Genomic DNA, 19,745 nt, shown 5'->3' with positions numbered 1-19,745 from the left:
CTTTTTAATATTTTTTTTTTACTTTTTTTTTTGTAATGTCTTTTCATTATATTCTTGCACTAACCTTTATCTATTCCAGAATTTATGACTGAAATTTACTATCTAGTTCTTCTGCCAGAAAGAGCATATGGCATTTACGACCTATTACTTATTCTGTTATCTATTTTTCATGCATTATGTAAGATACATATTAGGAACTCTCTTCTATCTTGTATAAAACGTATGGTCAACTTTATTGCTTTCTTTATATTTTGATTATTTTTTTTATTGTATTCACATACTGTATTAATTTGCTATTGTCTTAATATTTATTGTCTTAATATTTATAACCACTGTTCATTTTTTTAATTCTGTTTAATGTGTACTGTTCATCTTTTCTCCCCAGGCCTCTGCTGAAAATGAGCTCTTACCCAGTTGGACTTTCCCGGTAAACAAATGTCAAATAAATAAATAAATAACTTACAAAAATGTAACTTAGTATACGAAAACTGAAATTTAGAATTTTGTTAGTTGAAAACACCATACATATATAAAGCATGTCTTACATGAAAATAACGCAGTTTTATATCCCTACATATCCCTTCCTATCCACTGCAAAACATTATTCTTTCTCTTATTATAAAGCTTACCTCCTTTGCCTCTCTTTTACCACCCCTGTACTCTCTTCTGTCTACCTCCAGACACTGCATCTCATTTGTCCTTTAATCTTTTCATCAAACTTCATTACCTTCACTTACTGCTGCTTGCCTCATCAACTATGCTATCCTTTCTTCCTTGATGCTACTATTTCCCCTACCTTTACATTCTTTTGAGGTCTCCGTTTTTTTACCCCTTTATTGAATTATCACTTAAGACACAATCAAACATGTTTATATAAAAGAAAATAAACCATGTTAACATGTTCACGGTTACAAACATTATACATATATATATATATATATATATATATATATTAGTCTATACAATTATCATCAATCCAACATTAAGTAAATTGCTAAATTTCTGCCTTCCCTTAAGCTTCACTCCTCCTCCCCCTTCAAAGCATTATTCTGCATGTACTGTTCCCACAATTTCCATTTTTTTCCATGTAATTTCCTCCTACCTACTTCTAAAGATCCCACTTCCCGTTATTTTATCTCTGTTACAATTTTATCTAAATCAAATACAGTTGATTTAAACTTTGATTTCCATTTTCTAGTAATTGCTTGGTTGGCAGACACCAGAATTAACCTTAACAAGGCCTTACTATGTCTTGGCTATTAAGATCCTGTAGCCAAGCTAAAAAAAACATTTCTTTAGTTACACCCATTTGCTCACCCAATATTTCTGAAGAGTACTCTGTAGGGAATTTTTAAAGTCTGCCAGCTAATTACACTCCCAAGACATATATTTCCAGTTCCCTCTGTCTACCCCATCACACCTTCAACATTTGCCTTCTAACTAAGAAAAATTATTTGGAGTCTGCTTGGCATATAAAATACCTATGCAAAAACACTTCAAAGCACAAATCCTAAACAATCTAGACTTCATTGCATGTTTGGGAGCCATACATATGTCTTCCCCTTCCTTCCTTGTGAATTGCTTATCCAGTCTCTCTCCACGATCTTTTCTAGCCTCCTCTGATTGATTCCTATAGTTACTGTGCAGGACTTTATATGCTGCACTAATTATTGCTCTTTAACAGCAGCTTCTATTCTAGACTCAGCTAAAAACTCTACCAGAGCAGGTCTTTAACTTAGGATTAACTTATCCCTTTCTATTTGCCTATATTCAGATATGAATCCCTGACAGGGAAGGTAGCCTTTGGCCTGCAGTTCAAATGTCTTCATGGCCTCATCCCACACTATTACCTTTCCATCTGTAGCTGCTGGCTCCTAATACCTTGGTTTCTTTTCAGTTTTCTCCAGTAAATTCCAGCCCCCACTTGCTTATTCTCTGTACCACTAATTGCAGTCATCCCTATCAATACAATCTCTTTTCTCCTTTCTTATGTTGGCTTACTTCTTAGAATATTTTCTGCTACTTTATGAATACATTCTTTATAACTATTATTCTTTCAAAAGATCTACAGCCAAAATCTGACACTCTCCTTATTTCTTAAATGTTCTCCCTGCATCATCATCATTCCTTTCCACTTTGAATTATAGCTTACTGCTTGTGTTATGTATACGAACCTTGACTTTGTAGCTCTAAAATTTCCTTTTAAATCAAGTAATCCTAATTCACCTTGTTCAACTGGAAGGATCAACTTATCCCTGTTGACCCTTGCCCTTTATCCCCCCTCCCCAGAAAAAATCCTTTAACTCTTTATTAATTACTGTACACAACTTCTCTGGTTGATAAAAATATGCCTGACCTGCATATAAAACTACAGGGACTAAAAACATTTTCATTGCTTGTATCTTGCTATCCATAAACAACAGCTTCCAGTTTTTAGTCTCTTCTCACATATCCCTAACTGCCATAACAGAATACTTTTTAAACTATACTCTTAAATACTTCATTTTACCATGTCCTCATAAATATGGCTATTGCTGAACCAATTAATGTGTGGGTACATAGCTTACACCTACAGCCTTTTTTTTGTTTTCACTAACTATATAACCCAGAAGACATAAAACTGTATCAAAATGTTCCAAAACACTGAAATGTCCTTTTCTGGTTTTATCGGGTACAAAATATCATCTGCAAATAAAACCATCTTTTCTTGATTACCATACCAATTATATCCTTGAATTTCTGAGTCCCTTGCCAATGGCTGTAAGTATAACAGAAATAAAAAGGGGAAAGGGGACACCCCTGCCTGGTTAATCTGTTCAGACACAATTTATCAGAAAGGAGCCCTCCCACTTTATTTTTTCCCTCTGATTCCTCATATAGCCACCTAATTATTATTATTATACCAGGGGAATGCAAATGCTTCCATTGCCCTACTCATAAAATTCTGTTGAATGCTTTCACTGCATCAAGACCTACCACCAACAGCAGTATTTTTTTTATATTTTTCTTCCATCTGGATCATCACTGTTCTATTAATGTAAGTCACAAAGGAAGCGGAGTACAGCAGAAGTAAGAACAAAACTCCAAATTTAATTCCAAGAATGTGCACTTATAACATACGGATGAGCGCTTTCACCATTACAGCTTCTTCAGATCCTTGTATAAAAATCACAGTAGACCTCCCCTTATATAAGCAGCTCAATTAATCAATTAAAACAATTTAAACAATTAAAGGCAATACTGGAGAATTTAAAGAACTCTCCCATATATAAACATGTTAATGTAAAGTAAGACGAAAATATATAAAACTTGCATAATGACCTAAAAACATATAAATAAACATTCTGATAAGTTAATATTGATAAAATACATAATCAAGAACGTATACAAATAAATGATGGTTCATTTTATGTGCCTGCGTTGTCTCAGCTTAGGTTTTATAGAAGCTCTATCATTCAACCCATGCCCCCTATCAGCTTTCAAACAAATGATCCAGTCAGTCTCCTTAGATTCAGTAAGATTCATAGTATTACCACCCCTCTTATTCACAACAATTATCTCTAGAATCCAGAACAAGAAAGTATGATCATTGTCATTGGTGGTTATATGTTTTGCTAAGGCACTGTGTAAAGTGCCCTTTCTCATGTGGTAAATATGGTCTCTCATTCTATCCCTTAACGGCCGGTTAGTTTTACCAACATAGAAACTCGGGCATGCCTGACAAGTAGCTAAATACACCACATTAGGTGTCATACAATCTGCATCTGCCTTGATGGAGAAAATGGTGTGTAAATCCGGGTGTATAAACACCTCACTGCTATCAATAAATGAACAGAAGTTGCAGTGACCACAGGGTTTAGTGCATCAAGACCTACCATCAACAGCAGTATTTTTTTTTATATTTTGCTTCCATCTGGATCATCACTGTTCTATTAATGTTGTCAAATGTTGGCCTCCCTCCACAATACCACAGTAATCCATATCTATCAATTTTTGCAATATGTTTCCCATTCTTTTAACTATTATAGACATAAACACTTTATAATCATGATTTAAAAATTAAATGGGCCTACACAAAGCTGGGTGTGATGGGTTTTTACCTTCCTTAGGTATTACAGTGACCAAAGCTTTCTTCCAGGATGTTTGTGTTATTTCTAAAACAAAACCTTCCAGATCTTTATCAGTTTCTTCCCTCCTAGCTTCCAAACTTCAACACGAATGCCATCTGCTCCTGGAGACTTTCCTGCAGATTGATTATATGTCACCATTTTTATCTCACCACCTCCGATCTCAACTATTAATTGTTTAGCCTCATCTGCCTCTAACCTTGGCATACCTAAGTTTTCCATAAATATTTCCTTTTGTGCCTTTTCTTGGTTCCCACATTCCTCTGGTTTATACAAATGTTCATAAAATTTCTGAAACATCTCTAATGCCTCTAAGGATCTCTGGTTATTTTTCTTGTTACAATCTCAACAGGTCTGGCAACAATTGTTTCTACTTCCTGTTGCCTAAGTCATTATGCTGAAACTTTTTGTGCTCACAGGTGCTTTACACCAATTTTTCTAAACTCATACATATTATCTTGATGCTCCCTTATTTTCTCTTTAGTATTCTGCAATTGCTCCACTTTTTCTTCTGTGTGATTCCCCCTTTTTCTGAAATACTTTTAACTTTGTCAACCTCTCTAAATAACTTCCAAAAATCAACTGTTTTCATCAATAAAACATTAAGACCATATTTCTTTATCTTTTATTTCTACTCTATTTTTAAACCCCACTTTCATTTTATCCCACTCACCACCTGTAACATCTGAAGAAATGTATATCTTCCTTAATAACTCTTGCATAATTTCCACTACCCATTCCTTAAATGCCCCACTTTTTAACAGCTAGGTGGGAATCATCAGTGTCTCATTTGTACTTCATTTTATGCTAGTTGTTACTGCTGCATGATCTGAAATAGTTATTGGATGTGCGTCAAACGTTTCAAGTATATTCACATGTTCCTGTGAATTTCTGTCTAGTCCAGCCCAGTTATTGTATCTTGGGGGAAAATAAGTAAATTCTCTTGAAGTTCCTACTACTGAATTCATGTCTTTCATATCAAATATTTTCATAAATTACTTCAGAAATCTACCCTCTTTTGTTATTTGTTCTCTTTTTAGGTCCCCCAGATACATTCTCACTGTTGCAAATCAAGTTCCAGTCCACACCTATAAGTAATATTCCCTGCTGAAAACTGATTAGGTAGAATATAAATACATGCCAGCATAATCTTCCACCCTTGCCCATAGCCCCTTACTACCACATATGTACCATTGCTATCTTTTTTTCCTCTTCTATCACTACTGGAGCTCATCTAGCAATTTAATTACTCCACTTTTCCTTTGTCCGTGATATTGTGCTGAATATCCTTTCTGAAATCCTTTCTTTACAAATTCACATGCTCGATTCTTTCCAAATGTCTCTCCCATTGTACCGCTATTTGCACTCTGCAGTTCTTAATACAATTCAATACTCTGACATTTTTGTCTATACCTTACATTATATACAGCCATTATAAGATGCTATTAATCCCACCTATTATATATGACAGCTTTTTTAAATGTCTACTTCCAGCTTTTCTGATGCATGCACCCATTAATGTTTGTCAGACTGATACTTTACACAATTGTTTCTTGTCATCTCCATTTAAAATTATGCCACATTTTACAAGAGTTTTTGTTTTAATGAAAACCCTCAAAAACATACTTCTAGAACACCCTCATAACTTAACAACTTAAAATAAACACACAAAACTATGTACATTTTCCAATAATGAAGTTTAAGCCACCTGACAGGAACAATTGCCCCAAACTGATAGCTGCACCCACAAGCATAAACTAACCTAACATTAAGGTTATCCATACTAAAATGCATATTACAGCTTGTATTCCCTGATACACTGATTGTTGTCTGTTCTGGTCTTATCTTTACTCTCATCCCAGATGTGAAAAACAGCTCACATGCTTTCAGAAAACATTAACTTTTACCCTTAAGAAAAGGTGTACCATCTATCTTCAAATAAAACTAAATTATACATTGTTCTAGTAGATGCATTAAAGTATTTAGTTACCACAAATGCTGCTATCTCTTATTCACATCCAATAATTTCAAACCCTGTTGTTTACTGATCTGCATGTTCTTGTACTTTTTAATTTTACTCTTCTCTTAGCAAACAATGTCCAGACATTTCGATTTATTGCCTTTACCTTTAGTCTGCTTGTTTCCTTGCAAACCCAAAAACAGAATGTACTAACACTTAACATTTATTTGCTATAGGAAAGCTATTCATAACAGTGTAGTCTCTCATTTTTTAAAACTCCCCCTTTCTTTTTTCAGCCTACTCATCACTGTTCTTTGACAGTCCGCTTGACAGAAAATTGTTGTTTTTGCTTATTTTGCCTTTTATAAAGAAGTCTCGAGATATGGGTGAAGAAAGAACTGAGGAAATAAGTTGTTTCATGATAAAGCCAAGAATGAAGCTTAAAGTTTGGGTAATAGTGACAGCAGGAGCCAGTGAAAGGTAAGTATCAAAATGTAGTGCTTTAGTAATAAAAAATGACATGACAAGCAATACACACATCTTCCAAAGTCCAAAAATAGATATTTACAATTATTATTTCACAAAAGTTCCAAAAATCAACTGTTTTCATCAATAAAACATTAAGACCAAAAATATAACCACAGTTTTTCAGGCAACTTAAAAGTCACATGATTGAAATGAAATCTTCGGCAAAGCACCACGGCTAGTACTTATAGCAGCTGGTAGAAACTTCAGCAAAACACCACAGTTAAAACAATAAAATCAGCTTTAATAACACAAAAAATAAAAGTAAAAGGAAGAGAATAATAACGATAAGCGCTTTCAGCTAATACAGCCTTCTTCGGATCGTAATACATATCCTGCAAACAAACGTTTTTAAAAAAGGAAACATCATATCATAAATAGGCTTTAATCAATCTCTTCCAATCATAATTCATTTCTGATATAATAGTACTGGCTATGAGGAAGCTAATCAGATGCTTAAGTATCGACATACCTCTATATTAACCAATGGAGAGACTTCCAAAAACAAACTGTTCTCAAAGGAAAGGACCAATGACTAGCTTGGGGCAGGTCTGAGAGTTTTGTGACCATCAATAGTGTATCCTTCAATTATAATATAGTAGGAGCTGAGCCTCCAAGGGGCGGCCTATCATCAATTTTCCAACAGGAGGGCTACCAGCTACTCAAAGAAAAAGGAATCGGTCACTAGCTTCGATCAGTATGCATCTTCATGAACAGCTATGCTATGAGTCCAACTCTCTATGCACAAACCATCAACAAACTTCTCATTTAAATAACAAAAATACAACAAATTATAATACTGACAGAGTCAAAATTGCTGGCAACAAGTCACATTAGATACGATGCTAAGAAACCACTGATTAGGGCTGTATAAGCCAAGCTAATAGATTCTGATGGAGAAAGCTGGAACCTTGTTTAGGTCAGGGGAAACATTAAGCAGGCATCTGGTCTTGTAAACAGCAAAAAAAAAGCAGGAAAAACACCTCTAAAATATACCACATAAGGTAGCTTCCAGCCACTATAAATGATAAAACTAAATGTCCAGTATGCATGCTACGAGCTGAACTTTCTGTAAACAGGCTAATAGCAACATTCTCATTCAAGCAAATATACCATGTTAACAAAAACGGAATACAAATAATTAACTACTTAAGGCTGTGCAAGCCAAACTGGTGGAACGCAATAAAAAGCAATATGACTGAAAAGCTATCCTAGGACAAGGAAATCATTAATCAAACATTTTAATCTTAGAGAAAAAACACTATTATGGTGTAGGACAAAACAGCTTCCAATCACAACAGATAGTAGGGCTAAATAGCCAATCATTAGTTCAGCTAGTGATACAACGGCCGATCATAGCAAAAACACAGGTAGAACCTCCTAAAATCAAACTATTGTAGGTCTCCTTGCTTTTAGTATAGGTTTCAAAGGAACTACGTTGTTTAAACCTGGAGGGCAATGGGCTCTCAAATTCACAACCCACTCAATTTCCCGGATTTTAGTCCGATTAACTATATCACCTTTCCTTTGGATTTGGTGCATACATTCTACTGCTTTAAATTTAAAATTACGGTTGGGAAAAGTAGCAATATGCATGGACAGAGCATTATTGGGATCAGCGTTTCTTATGTCATGCAAATAGCAAAGTATTCGATCTTTAAAATGCTGGTTGGTTTTACCAATATAGAAAGCTTGGCAGGTGGAACAGGTTGCCAAATAGACTAAGTTCTATGTGTTGCAGTTAGCAAACACTTTAAAAGTGTAGATTTTATTTGAAACCAGATGTACAAAAGTATTACTGCTATCAATAGAGGTGCATGCTTTGCATCTATAGTATCTGAATGTTCCTTGCCTGGTTGAAAATGCTTGTTCAGTAAAGCCATCCTTGTTGCATAAGAGACACTTGATATTCTTCCTGTTTTTAAATGAGAAACTGGGATGCTCCCCTACAATATTTTTGATCCTCTCATCGGCCGTTAAAACCGGCCAGTATTTCCTGATGGTCTCACAAACACGTTTGTTGTTAGTACTAAAAAGTCATCAAGCATGATTGGATGTTTTCTTTTTTAAAAACGTTTCTTTGCAGGATATGTATTGCGATCTGAAGAAGGCTGTATTAGCTGAAAGCGCTTATCGTTATTATTCTTTTCCTGCTTTTACTTTTATTTCTTGTGTTATTAAAGCTGATTTTTATCATTTTAACTGTGATGTTTCGCTGAGGTTTCTACCAGCTGCTATAAGTACTAGCCATGGTACTTTGCCAAAGATTTAATTCTGCTTTTGTTTCTTCTGTTCCTCGGCAGCTTCAGCAGTGTTAGCAGTATTTTTGCTTGTTAAAAGTCACATGATAGTTCAACAAAATAAAACATTTTTGGCATAAAAAAAAAGTTAAGCCATCTCTCCTATGCTGTTCTTCTACAGCCTGACCAGTTCTTTTCTCATGCTGTTTAATTCTTGGATCTCTTACTTACATACATAGCTACTCGCATGCACAAGCACACATCTATATGTGTGTGTGCGCGCGTGTGTGTGTGTATGTATATATATATATATATATATATATATATTATACACACACATACACAAATATATATATATATATATATATATATATACACACACACACACACACATACATATATATATATATATATATATATATATATATATATATATATATATATGTATGTATGGGAACACTTCACAATGCCAAAATCCTGAAAGATCGAACTTCATATGGCAGAGACCATATGATCGAACTTTTGGAATCCCTACATTGTGAATGGAGACATGCATACAGAGTGGAATGGGAGATTTCCCTTTTCCTCATTGCACTTTCCTCCCTAATGATTTGCCGGATGCTCGAGGGGAGATACAGTATAAAAAGCAGAAAAACCCTTGAGCTACGTCTGGTGGTTGTCTGAATGATAGGCCCACCCAATTGACCATTGTTCCAGAGATGGGGAAGAAATGGGAAGATTGGCTAGGAGAGATCTGATGCTTAACAGATGGTGGGGATAGAAAGAGCAAAAAAAAAATGCACTGTATGCCTACAGCTAGTGTGGTTACCTATGAACATTTCTGAACAGAAACTATCCCTCTCATTTTCTTAATTAAAACACATTTTTCTGTGTTACGTTACTTCGTGTAAAATGTTTTCTGCACATGCAGTTTCCAAGTAATAATAGTAAGGTCTGAAATACCACACAGTGCGCAGCACATTCCTTTTAAAATACCAACCTATCAGTTGTTTATAAAATGACTGTCATGTTAAACAAGGAATAAACTTTTTTACTTTATTGTCAACAAAAAATATATATATATAAAACACATTTGCTTCAAATATTACAAACTACACTTCTCTATCATAAGTTGCTGTTGTCTTCTATCTGGCTAGAACACTTGCAAGTCTAAATACATTCCTTGCAGACTTATGTATTTTCAGTGGATGTAATTTTTAGAATTCTTCTCAGTAACACAAACCAGCACCCATCTGTTCTGATAACCATAACATGAAGTTAATACAAAAATGCCATCGATCAAGACCCACTATTGCACTTTGCAGAAAAGAGAAAGTGATGGAGACAGCTACAAATCAACTTTTGGTTACTGTGGACTTTATTCAACAAAGCTTTCATGAAGGATAGTCATATAAGAATATAGAAGACATGCATTTTGTTTTGGCAGACAATATGCACAACAACTTAGCATTAATTGCAGTACAGTCATACTAACTGTAGCACAATCTGTTCAGCATTCCTTCAAATGGAGTACCTCAACAGAGTGAGTGTGGCTAGTCTACATGAAAAAAAAATATATATATGTGATACTGGATTAATGACAGACACATAGTTTGGGAAGGAAAGTACTTAACATGATAGGACAAACAAGGTGAAGGTCATAGAATGTATTCCCCATGGTATATGGGTATGTATCAAACAGGCATCTAAGTGCTGCACCTGGTCCCAGAGGCAAGAGCACCTCATTTTATTGTGTCAGCAGACAGAAGTGCTAGTCGATCATTTAATTGGCCCTCCCTCCCATCACACCAGCACCATTTTGAGAAAAGCTCAATTAAACAGGTCTCCAAATTAAGTTTCTTTTGTCTCCTCAAATAATGGACAAACCTGACAGTAACAACAAATGAATTTATAGTGTTTGCATCTAATAATGTGTGATCCTAGGAACTGAGCTGTGTATTCATATATTTTGAAGTCCACATTTTTCTAAAGGAAATATTTTTAAAGTTTAATTCCACCAATTACTTTTAGTTTGAATTTAAACACTAACATGAATGTTATGCATTTGCAGCTCGATTCAAAAGTACAGCTTTCTGATAAGCTTGGTTCAAAATCATTCCCCTGCAAACAAAAACCTAGTTGTTTTTTGAAGCAATATACTGTGCAAGTCTCAGCTCTGTGGGCTATCTTGTACAATGCAGCTTGTTTCTATGTTTCCTGGGGAGATCAGTAGAAAAGCAAAGAGGATAATAAATAAGACAGGGCAGTGGTAATGATGAGGGATCATTGATGTAAATGATACTCACTCGTGGTGATGTGGGTCCTGGGAGAAGTGCACTGCTCTCTCATTACTGCCGGGACCTGGAGTGCTAATCTGGAAAAAAGGAAACAAATTGTTAAAAAGAGCCTGTGATATATGCAGAGCTGTCAGAGACAAAGATGTAGAGGTCCACATTGAGGAGATTACATCCCACCTACTGAAGTGCCTGCATGGTGTGTGTATATAAATAAATCTTCCAGTAATAAGAAGGGCAGCAGAGGCAATACAAATGAGCCCAGGGGAATGAACACAGTGGTTCAGATATCATTCCCTGTTCTTAGAAGGCACTGTTCCTAAGACACTTATTAGTGCATAGCAAAATCCATGGCAGCAGGGCAAATACAGTTTTCAAATGTTACACCGACTTTCTTTACATAGCTTAAAGCTCTTCAGTTTACACACAACACTTGCACAGCCAGACAAGGAACAACATGGCATTCTTAGCTGGGCATTAAAATGTTTTGGAAATCTATTTTGAGAAAGAAATGAGGAAAAACAGTGTAAATGTTAACTACTTTGACATGCACTACATTCCGAGCAGATTTTCCAGTTCATGCCTGACTCACTTCTCTAAGGGGATTGTCCTTCAACTTGCACCATGCTTTCCATTTTAATTTACGTAGTACATCATTTCTGCAATCATAAAACCTTCCTTTGCTGATTTTTTGGCTTTAATGCACAGTTTTAACCCAAATAAACCTTTGTTAGAGAAAGGGTAACAATGTAAGCAAATGTCTCTTTAAATTATTAGCAATTGTGATACTTTTATAGCACAGAATATCTGCAGCATTAAGGAAATCTTCACATTTAGATTTAAATCAACCTCACTTTCTTTTCATTCACAGTATTTATGTCAAGTCTTTGCTAAAATGGAAATTTAAAATAAAAAAGAAATAACCAACAAGGTAAACAACACTCAATTTTTCCAGATTCTCCTAAGAATAAAAGTCCAAATACTCCAGGTAGGCTGCTTTATATACTAGAAATATCCATTAGAACCTGTACTGTTACACTTTGGTGGGTATTACTACACAGTGCCAGACAGGCAGTATCTATAAAATACACACAAGCTAAAATGTTAAACAAAACTAGTAAAATATGGAAAATAAACCCAAAGCTTGACTGTTTCTAAAAGATAAAAATGTTCATATTAGAATGCACTGCTAAATGTCAGGAAGGCGTACAACAGCCCTGTGGCCTCTAAAAGTGGGAGAATACTAGTCTTGTATTCTAGCCATTCCCCAATGGAAAATATCTGACTTTCATCTGCTCAGTCCTCCATCTAGAATCATCTGGAACCTGGGAGAATAAATTAATCCAGTCACTGGTGGTGAGAATGGTCATCCGATACTGTACTCACACAGCACACTACAAATTAAAACATTCAAAGCACAACCTACTTTGAAATTAAAACATCGTTATTAATGGCTATTCTTGCTACTAAGGACATTTCTAGGTTACAAACTTTTTTCTTACAGATCAGACTGGTGTAACACATAAGACTGAGGGTCATGTCAAGCCACAGACAGAGACATTTAAAACACGAAATTTGGGTCAATGGCAGCTAGAAGTGGAGAATTTGTAGGTGCTGGCCAATACCAAAGATCACACATTGTAGTTTTTGTCCGATTAGCCAACAGCTGCTTAAAACTGCACCCGCTGTAGGGCTTTAACAGTTTTTGAATGGTGAGAGTGCAATGCCCTGACCTTAGTATGACCCACGCCATTGACAAAAAGTGTTTGGCAGGGATAGGACATGTCCTGGACCACTTTATTATCTAAAGATAAGGGGCACTAGTACAAAAGTCTTAAGAAACACCTAATAAATAAGGCATAACAGGCTGGCAGGGTATTCTATAACTTAGGCTGTACTGTTCTTTCAGAGAGGTAGTTAAACCATCTAAGTTATCTTTCCACAAAAAAACAAATGCTCCTTTCCTTGGTGAGAGGAAGCCCCACCCTCCTAATTCCTCTCCATCTATGATGCTTAAAGGTGATACTGCACTCATTCCTCACCTCTTCCTATAGTATATAGCTCTCCATAGAATCCCCATTAATGCTAACTGGAACATGTTGCAGCTTAGCAGAACTCCCTAAGAAATCTGATATAATGATTCTGAAGTCATGTCGCTCTCCTGAGATTCTTGACATTGTTACAGAAGTGCCATAGGACAAGGTAATTTCAGTAGGGAAATGGTGATGCCATTTTCTAATTTTGCTGTAACTAACCTCTAATCTTCCTAGTTGTCTTTATCAAGCTAGCCGATAACACACATCAGGATCATCTCTCTCTCTCTTTTTCTCTGTGCCATTTATCACTGAAGCCAATCAAACATGCAAGAAAATCTATTTGCAACATCCATCTCTCCAAACATCCCACATGCATTTCTAACCATTCTTTAGTACAAAAACATACTGACCTTGGCAGTGTAATACCATCTACCATCTTCGCTAAACTCCAAACCACTTCATGAACTACTCTCCAAGCATTAATCTGATGAATGACAGGAATCAACACTAACATTTAAATCATTCCATCATGGATACATTTCGCCTTCCCACTTTTATTTTATTTTATTTTACATTTGTTGACCGGGCTAGTCTAAATGGATATATGTCCATTTTCAGTAGAGGCCCGGGGGAGAAAAGCTCCAATATATGCAATAGTATCATATCATACAATATATGCAATAGCAGGAAGTTACATTAAATTAAATTAGATCAGACATAAAAATGTGTACAGAGTTGGCAAGAGAAAAAAAAAAAAAACTTAAGAAAACATATAATACAAAAAAAGGGAAATAAGCAAGAATTGTTAATTTACATCAGAGGCCTGGTTGCAGGCATACAAACTTATGCTTACTTACAGCAAAGTAGAGGGTGAGTACTTTTAGAGTAAGTAACTCATTGAATAGAGCTGAGAGGGAGTCTCCTTTAATTCTTAGGTAGTTGTTAGCATTCTTAGTTAAAACAAATAGACATGGTAGGACATAATAGAGGAGATAAGTAAAGGGAGTGGGAGACAGGGAATGAGATGTTAGTCAGGGTTAGAGCAGGGGCATAGCCAGTATTTCTTAAGGAATTTTTTGAAGAGCAGTGTAGAAGAAAGAGAAGAGAGTTCATTAGGAAGCTGGTTCCAGGTTTTTCCCACTGTGTTTGAGAATAGCGAGTCTCCAGCCTTGTTGCTAGATTTAGTTGTGGAAACTAGAAGTTTGTTAGCTGAGAGTAGTGTTGCAAGATTTTTGTATGGAGTAATCAGACTAGAGAGGACTGGAGTATTCATAGGGTGGTAGAGAATCTTTTGGGTGATAGTAAGTTGTTGATAATGAAGTTGGTCCTGCTGTTCTAACCATCTCAGCTGTTTAAGATTGTGACAGTGATGGGTTCTAAAAGGGGAGCCTGTGGTGAATCTGGAAATGTTATTATAGCTGGTTGCAAGTTTGCTCAGGTTGTTTTTAGACAGGTTGGTATAAATGGCAGAGGCATAAAACAGGGTAGAGATAAGGTGGGTCTGGGCAATGGTAGTTCTGGCAAATGGTGTGAGGAAAGTTTTGATTCTATACAGAGAGCCTAGTTTTCTGTTGTCTGACTTTATAGTACTAGTATTAATATGATCATCATAGTTAAGGTAGTGATCTATTGTAATTTCTAAGAGTCGGGTTGTGGTGTCTGGGGATATGGTAGTTCCATTGTTAGAGGTTACTGTGAAGTGACATTGTGGAGACTTTTGGGTAGGAGCAAACAGCAATAATTTTGTTTTTTTTTGGGGTTCAGCAGGAAGCAATGTTGTATAAACCAATTTTTGACATTATTAAATACTGTTTGGGTGAGGGTCTGGAGTGAGGAAATGGAATTGGCAGAACAGATTAAAGTTGAATCATCTGCATATTGTATGCAGGTGCTTGTGGAATGATAGCTTTAAGATCATTAATAAAGATAGAAAAGAGAAGGGGACCTAATATAGAGCCTTGGGGTACTCCACTGTTAACAGGGAGGGGTGTTATAAATTATTATCCCAGAGAACAGCTTGTTGTCTGTTATCTAAATAGGATTTAAACCAGAGTATTGCCTGTGGGTCAAGTGATAGGGCTGTTAGTATATCAATAAGTAGGTGATGGTTAACCATGTCAAAGACTTTTGACAGGTCAATAAATAGTGCTGAGGAAAGAGAGTTATTATTGCGATTTTTGTTTATACAGTCAGAAAAGGATAACAAGGCAATGGTTGTACTATGGTAAGGCCTAAAACCATGCTGACAGTTAGCAAGTAAATTATTAGAGAGAAGGTGGAAGAGTAACTGTCGTGGATACATTTTTCCATTATTTTTGCTACTGGAGAGAGTAAGGTTATTGGTCGATAGTTAGAAATCTCAGTAGAAGAGAAACCCTTATGCAGCGGGATAATGTGTGAGACTTTCCAGATGGAGGGAATTGTTCCTTCTGTAATTGTTCTGTTTATAAGGATGGATATAGGATAGGCAATGACTTTAGATGCTATTTGTAGGTATTCAGCAGGTAGACGGGTCAGCTGAGGGGGTGCATGGTTTGAGTTTTTGAAGGAGGGAGCAGATGAGTGATGTTGGTACTGGTTGTAGATGAAAAGAAGGAGCTGAGCTATTTATACTGTCTGATAGGCTAGTGCTAACAGGGGGTAGTGTATTTGCTAGATTATGAATAACTTCGGTGAAGTAGTTGTTGAAGGCATCAGCAATTTGCTTATAGTTATTCTGGATAATACCTGATGGGGTGGGAGTTTTAGAGTGCCCTGGCTGAAGCAATTTGTTAATGCCTGACAGGAATGTTTGCGGTTTATGCTGGTGGGTCTGTTGTAGGTGAAGGTAGAAGTTCTTTTTGTCGAGCAGAATTTCCTTTTTGGTAGAGTTTCTTAACTGTTTAAAGTAAAGATGGTCAGCTGGGTTTTTAGAAGCTCTCCATTTGGTCCATATTTTATTATGTAGGAGGATCTTTTGCCTAGTTTCTTTAGTGAGCCATGGAGCAACTTTGGTCCTAATACAGGTAGAGCGAGAGGGGGCATGGTAGTCAAGGATTTGTAGGAATTTTGTATTGAAGTAAGATACTGCTTCATCCAGCTGAAGATGATATAGAGGTGACCAGTCACATGCCTTAAGTTTATTTTGGAAGTTCTCTGGATTAAAGTGTTTTATTGAGCATGAGGTCTTAAAAAGATATGGAGTGGGGGGTATGGATTTTATGTTTAATTATATAGGTTAGAGAGTGGTCACTAATGTCGTCTGGAAGGGTACCTGGTTTGTATGTGTCAGGGTGGCTATTTATAAGGATCCAGTCTAGGGTGCTTTCTTTACTGTTGTTTATGCATTCTAGTGGGGGTGGTTATAATTTGTGAAAAACCATAAAGGTTTATGTGGGTGGTAGGATTATGGGAGCTGCGGGTAGTCCAGTCTATATTAAAGTCACCTAACACTATGGTTTCCTGAGGTAGGTGAGTGGAGAGGCAATTGAGGATACTTTCAAGAGTATTAATATTTCCAGGGGGAAGGTAGGAGCAAATTATATAGACAGATTTACAGTTGTTGATTTGAAGTTTGACAGTAAGAATTTCCGCATTAGTACTTGAGAGTAGATATGTATTGAAGGTTGCAACTTGAAGTTCAACTTTATAGAGGATGGCTACTCCCCCACCCTTTTTGGTCTTCCAATCACATCTCAGAATGTTATATCCAGGAGGGGTAATTTCCTGGTCCTGAGTAGTAGGCTTTAGCCAAGTTTCTGTAATACAGAGGATGTCAAATGTGTGTACATCTAAGAGTGTATGAAGGTGGGTCAATTTATTGTTTATACTACGGATGTTGAGATGGGCTATCAGGAGGGACTTTTCTTGGGGTATGGGTATTGGAAGTTTGGTTCTTTGGTTCTCTGGTAATTTTATTAATGGGGCCAGGGTTTGGATGAATGTCACCATCAAGTAGAGGGTGTTGTTGAGGTCTTTGTATAATCCTTAGGAATTTCAAATAGTTATTTAGGGTTGTTTTGTCTTGGAAATAGATAATATGAGTAGATCTATGATACTTTGGAAGTATATATATGGAAGTAGAGGTTATGTTTATGTGATTGCAGAGGTTTATGTGAGAAACTGATTACGTTTGTTGGTGGGGAAGGTGAACTTCACTAAGTGAGCAATGTTCATAGATGGTTAGAGAATAGGGAATAGTTAGTGAAGCTAGAACAGTTGTTTTGAGTAGTAGGTTTGTATAATTGGTCTTATACATTTGGGCCATAAAGAGGTGAAGGATAAGAGATAGAGTAGACTGCGGGAGTGAGTATTCTGTAAGATAAAATATAGGTAGTGACAGGAGAAAAAGATGGAATAGCAGTTTATATGATATTAGGAAGTATAGTTGGAGTGGAGAAGGTGGAGGGAGTTCATATAGGTGTAATGTAGCTTTAAGGAGTAGTAGGGTGTAGAGGTGAGATAGCTAATAAGCAGGAGTCAGTGGTTGGGTGAAGGGGGAGGGGTATGGTTACAGAAGTATAAGGATAACAACACAGGGGGTGGGTGGGATATGGGGTAGGGTAGGGGAGCAGAGTGAGCCCGCAGGTTGAACAGAGTGGGTTAGAGCAAGTAAAGATAGTGCAGCAGAAAAAAAGTATCAGCAATAGGTATCCATTAACAAAGATAAGTGGGTAAGTAATGAATATTTTAGGGAAAAAAGACTAGGATAAGAATATGAAAAGAAAGAGAGTTTGAGATATAGCAAGGAGGGAGTGGATATATAGAAGGTAAAGGAAGGAGGGAGTATGTTACTATTAAATTGTAAAAATGGAAAAGTCAAGCCAGCGTTATATACTGAAGCTCCAGGAGATCAGTCTAGTTCTAGGTGTATAATATGTAGGTGCTGCCACCTAGCGGTAAGAAGTGGAAGAACAATGGATAGAAGAGATATATTGGTCCTAGTATGAAGTAAGTGGTTTGCAGGGTTTAGAGAAGGAAGGGGGGCAGTAACAAGCGGTCTGCGGTAGGCTGCTTAAAGAACACACACTCGGGAGGCCAAACAAGCACTATATATGGGAATTAAAGTAGTTTAGGTAACAGTTTAGTGGTAATATCTTTGTGTACATACATTCACAAACAGTTTGTATTTGGGAGTCCTCACAGTAGGTGGCTAGTAGGAGACCCAGGCTAGCAGGCAATTTCTGGAAGTTCTTCAAGGTTTAAGCAAAGCAGGAGGTATTCCTTTTGAGTGGATAGGCAGGAAGGGAGCACACGGGGTGGATTACTGTAAAATAAAAAGAAGAGAGACACAGTGGGTTAAGATACTTAAGAATAGCGAGGAGAGTATAGAGCGATATGTACAAAAGTAGTTGAAAAGTCAGATGAGCAGGATAGTCAATTAGCATGCATAAAGTAAAGAAAAAGACAAGGGATATAATGAGGTTGAGATGTAGACTTAGATGGGGGGGTAGATACAAGAGGTGGTAGTAGATAGGAGTAGGTAAGGTTACAGCAGAGCAAAGGGGTAGGCAGTAATAAACACACTTTTAATACAATGTAGGCACTCTACAGTCAAGTTGCTGGAGAACAAGTAAAGGCTTGGCAGAAGGAAAAAACACTAGTAAGTAGCATTTACACACCACTGCAATACAGTGTAAAACACAATTAACAAATCACTTTCTCTATGGAGAAAAATGCATTACTAGTAAATCATGAAGTGTCGCTCAACTCCCAGGATATGCACTAAGAAATGCTGTAAGGCAGCATATGTGTCATGATAATTAACAACAACTCTATGACCCTGCCAAATTCGAGCGAACCAAACCCAAAAATCTAAACCAAACAGTGAGACAACACAAACGCTATATAATAAAAATAGATCTTTGCATGAGGTGCTGAGAAAGCCTAGCAAGCACGCTATGGTCCCTCCAAATTCGAGATACCCAAGCACAAGAAATTATACCAAGAGAGAAATAAACACAACGCTGTATTATTAAAAATAGATCGTTGCATGTGGCATTGAGTAAGCCTTACCAGCACTGCAACCTATTCTTTTGTGGTTAAATTAAGGTTTTAGATTTAACTGGTAGTGCGTATCCCTACAGATATTGCCCCTTTAGGAGAGACAAATCAGGCATGTATGACGCCTAGAGATTAAGCGCAATTAGCTACTTGGGGACTTCAGTGTTTACCGCCAAAAGGTAGGAATATTGTGTAATATATTTATTTCATTGTCTTAAGAAGTTTAGAGTAAGCACCACAGAGTATACTGCATTTACAATATGCAAATCATAAGGTTGCATTCGTAATATTTACAATTTGTATCTTTGCTCCCTTGACCTATCATGTATGACTTATTAGGCATGCTTTCTCATGTCCTTGCCACTTTCTAATCTTCCATCGTTTTTTCCCCATCTACTGACTCTTCTGTTCTATTTACAGTCCATCCTGGGAATACATTAAGGAATCTCTGTGGCTCACACTTTCTATAAACCAGTCTTCAGCAAAGCAACAATCTACAAGTGTTATTCTGAAAAAAGAAAGTAACTGTTTTTCTTTCAGTTTCCAAAGCAACATGCCCTGCCTTGATAAATTCCAGAAAT

The 19,745-nt window shown here is 36.5% G+C and overlaps 1 protein-coding gene across 1 annotated transcript in view; it reads right to left on the bottom strand.

Moving 5' to 3' along the window:
- Window positions 1-19,745, bottom strand: part of GPATCH2 (G-patch domain containing 2) — a 1,961,709-nt gene that overhangs the window by 646,903 nt on the left and 1,295,061 nt on the right. Inside the window, exon 6 of the mRNA XM_044059062.1 lies at window positions 11,159-11,226. Coding sequence (XP_043914997.1) covers window positions 11,159-11,226 — 68 coding nt within the window. The remainder of the gene's footprint in view (window positions 1-11,158; window positions 11,227-19,745) is intronic.

Source organism: Protopterus annectens, chromosome 17.part0, assembly GCF_019279795.1.
Source record: "Protopterus annectens isolate FY-2018-M chromosome 17.part0, PAN1.0, whole genome shotgun sequence".
Lineage (NCBI taxonomy): Eukaryota > Metazoa > Chordata > Ceratodontiformes > Protopteridae > Protopterus > Protopterus annectens.
Note: the sequence above shows the minus strand (reverse complement) of the source record. Positions and strands in the feature narration are given on the sequence as shown.